The 3,509-nt window shown below is 55.2% G+C and overlaps 2 protein-coding genes across 2 annotated transcripts; both read right to left on the bottom strand.

Moving 5' to 3' along the window:
* Positions 1–229: 229 nt before the first annotated feature.
* Positions 230–703, bottom strand: LOC129401863 (endogenous retrovirus group K member 7 Pro protein-like). Its single transcript, XM_055124777.1, has one exon. It carries the CDS (start codon positions 701–703, stop codon positions 230–232), a length of 474 nt encoding a protein of 157 aa, XP_054980752.1.
* A 275-nt stretch (positions 704–978) lies between these two features.
* LOC129401862 (igE-binding protein-like) lies at positions 979–2,892 on the bottom strand. The gene is given in 2 exon segments (XM_055124776.1): positions 979–2,032; positions 2,561–2,892. Coding segments are annotated over 2 exon segments (1,386 nt in total).
* Between the last annotated feature and the right edge of the window lie 617 nt (positions 2,893–3,509).

Here is a 3,509-nt window from a genome sequence, read left to right as displayed (position 1 = left end):
TTAATAGCACGGAGGTCGTGTAAAAGCCTCCAGCTACCAGATCGTTTTTTGATGACAAAAACCGGTGTGTTCCATGGGGAGGTAGAAGGCTCAACACATCCCCTCTTTAATTGTTCTGCTACAAGAGTCTTCAGGGCTTGGAGCTTATCCATAGGCAGGGGCCACTGCGGCACCCAGACCGGGGATGTCGTGGTCCAGGGAATAGGCAGCTCCTCCCCAGTGGCCCTGACTAAAAACCCAGCCCCTTCCTATCGGTCTGCCCCTCCACTTGTAAAGGTGTTGTTATGCCGTTCGATTTCCTACCTAGACCCTCGCCAGGATGATATCCCATCTTATGCATCATCTGCTGAGCCTTTAGGGAGTAGTCGGTTGTTAAGACCATGCCCATCGCTACTAGCACGTCTCTACCCCATAGGTTCACGGGGAGCGGCAACACATAAGGTGTGAAAGTCCCTTCCTTCCCTTCCTCACTACGCCAAGGGAGCAGCTGCGTACTCACATCAGGGCTCTGTGCATAACCTAGGCCCTGGAGCGCATGGTCCGTCTTCACCAGTGGCCAGCCCTTTGGCCACCAATGAGAGGAGATGATACTGCGGTCGGCGCCGGTGTCTAAGATGCCTTCAAAGCGCCTCCCATGGATGGTGAGCGTTAACTTAGGCCTCTCAGTCAGATCTACCACCAAGAAGGCCTGCTCTGGGCTCATCGTCGATGTTCTCATCGGACGGGTCTGCCTGGGGTCCTGAAAAGCAGTTGGGAAAAGGATAACCTGGGCTATCCTATCGCCTGCTTTGATGACAAAGGTTCCCGTGGGGCAAGAGCAGAGAATAGTGAAATCGGCCTGACCCAAATCCAGCACCCCCGGGAAAACAATAAACCCAAGTTTGGTTAGGGTGTTTCGTCCCACTAGAATGCCAAGGCAGCCGGAAGGAGCCTTGGCTGACAAAGTAGCCGGAACAGCCTGCACCCCAGACTCTGGGGTTATGGTGACGGTGGCGGTGGCACGGAAGTCCAGTTGAGTGACTCGGGGGGGGGGGGCTGGAGAGTGGCCCCTTCCTTGACGAACCTGGTCCCATATTTGTTCGGGCCCTGGGTCCGAGGGCCCCTGAAGCCGTTTTTTGACTCAGTGGGGTGCAAGGGAGGAAGTAATTGGCCCCGGGAGTTCCTAACGGAGCGGCATTGTTCTGCAGGGTGATTCCCTTTTCCACAGCGGGAGCATAATCCGTGGGGGGGCCTAAGGGCTCGACAGTCCCTTTTAAAGTGACCCGGTTTTCCACAATTGAAACAGGTCCTGTCCTTACGCGGACCGGACGCAGGGGGGCGCTGCACACGAAGAATAGCAGCGGCCAAACCCTCATTTGAGAGAGGACCTCCAATCTCTCGACAAATTTTTAGCCAATCCTGGAGCCCCTTGCCTTTCCGTGGGGCGATAGCACTCCTGCATTCCGTAGTGGCCTGCTCGAAAATCAATTGTTCTAGGAGGGGGGCGGCCATATCAGAGTCTCCGAAAATACGGGCCGCTGCATCAGCCATCCGAGCTACAAAGTCTGAGAAGGGTTCCTGGGGGCCCTGAACAATCTTAGTGAGTTGGTTGCCCGACTCCCCTTTCGCTGAGAGTCCCTTCCAGGCCTTGATGGCCAAGGAGGAGATTTGCGTGTATACCCCCCAAGGGAAATTTACTTGATCATCAGCATGCACTCCCTGTCCGGTAAGCATGTCAGCAGTCCATGCATGATGTGCAGCCTCCTGGGAGTTGCGATTTGCACGGGCTTAATCTTGGGCCGCATCATACCAGAGGGCTTTCCATTCTAAAAATTTCCCCTTACTGGGGAGCGTGGCCTTGGCCACGTCTTGCCAGTCTCGGGGGGTCATCCTATCCCGGGCCAGTCTTTCAAGTAGGGAAATGGTATAATTGGCATTGGCCCCATATTTTCTGACCGCTTCTGCCAACTCTTTAATCTGACTGAATTCTACCTGAGCATGAACTCTTCCATTCCCATCTCCCTCAAAGACAGGAAAGGCTAGTCTCATCTGCCTATGTAGGTCAGCAGAAAGTAATGATGTTTGGGATGCATGGGCTCCTTCCGTTCCCCGTGCGTATGGCGGGGGAGGGGGAGCCGAGGGTACGGGGCGCGGTAAGTGCGCTCTGCTGCTTCGGTTTCGATTACAGAGGTCAGGGGGGCGATAGCGTGCCGCTTCGTAGCGGTGTGCCGCTTTGTAGCGTGCCGCTTCCTGGTCTAGAATTTGCTCTTCTTCAGAACTCGAAAGGGAGTCTTCTGAAGAGCTCTCTTTGGGTTTCAGGCTGGCTGCAGCCATATCCCCCCAGGGATAGATTTTCCTCGGCCCACCCGGCCTAGAGCAAGTTGTGTAAACTGTGGGGGGAGGTGTGGCCTTCTCCTCTCCCGCCTCATTCTCGCCCCCTCCGGGCGGTCCTTTTTCCTTTGTTGCGAGTGCGCGGGGTGAGGACTTTCCCCTCCCCCTTCCCTCGCCCTTGCCTCCATCATCGGGCAATCTTTTTTTCTTAATCCCGGGTACCCTTTCATGCGCGCTTAATCTTTCCGACCGCTCGGTTTCTGACAGACTATCCTGGACCCTTTCTAAAATTTGCCGAGTCTCACTGACGACCAGGGAACAAGCCTCATCCTCTAGACAGTTTTTGACCATCTTCCATATAGTCTTAGTGCCATTTCTTAACGTGCCCTTCTTATGTTCTGCATCTAGGTCCTTCCCTAGCTTGTTCCAACAACGGAGGGTAAGGGACCCGGAGACCGCATACCATGGAGCAACACGGTCTACTTCCTTAACAAAACTGTGCATTGTCCGGCTGGCAATACGAATGTCCCTCTGACGGAGGAGATCGTTAAGCGTCTCCTGCACAGATTGCGTGGTTCCCATGATGGTTGGGACCGTATTCCCGAGCCCTCAGTCCGCCAAGCACGGCTGCTTATCTACGTCAGGCTGACGTGCGGCGGCAGCGTCCCAACAGCAGAAGCAGAACAATAGCACAATACTCAGAAAGAGGACAAAGAATGCTGCCACCCCCTAGGTCTCAGGCATACCTCTAGCAACGAAATCAGGCCGTAGTCTGCCTCTCCGAGCCACCCCTCGGTTTCTGACAGACTATCCTGGACCCTTTTCAGGCCGTAGTCTGCCTCTCCGAGCCACCTCTTCCCTGCAGTTCTGAACCCTCCCTTCGGAACGAAGGGGCCTTCCCCAAGGTGCGAATGAAACTTACCCGGCGTCCTGGGTTTCGGCACCAGTTGTAAATCGCGTTGTCGCGGTTTCCCTTCGCCAGCAAAGAGAGACGACACCGGTTGAGGGTCCTTTTGCAGCAGTTTATTGGAGATCTCCACACTTACACAAATGGGGGAGGAAGGCCCCGACCCTCAGAGCGATACCCTTTTTATAGAGAAGACCCCTCACTTCTGACGTGTTGCTCGCCAGTTGGCTGCCTTCCAATCACCCCATGGGGGGGCGATGCCGGGGCCCGCGCTCTGGAGGTTATTTATTAC

The sequence above is a fragment of the Sorex araneus genome, chromosome 2, assembly GCF_027595985.1.
Source record: "Sorex araneus isolate mSorAra2 chromosome 2, mSorAra2.pri, whole genome shotgun sequence".
NCBI lineage: Eukaryota > Metazoa > Chordata > Mammalia > Eulipotyphla > Soricidae > Sorex > Sorex araneus.
Note: the sequence above shows the minus strand (reverse complement) of the source record. Positions and strands in the feature narration are given on the sequence as shown.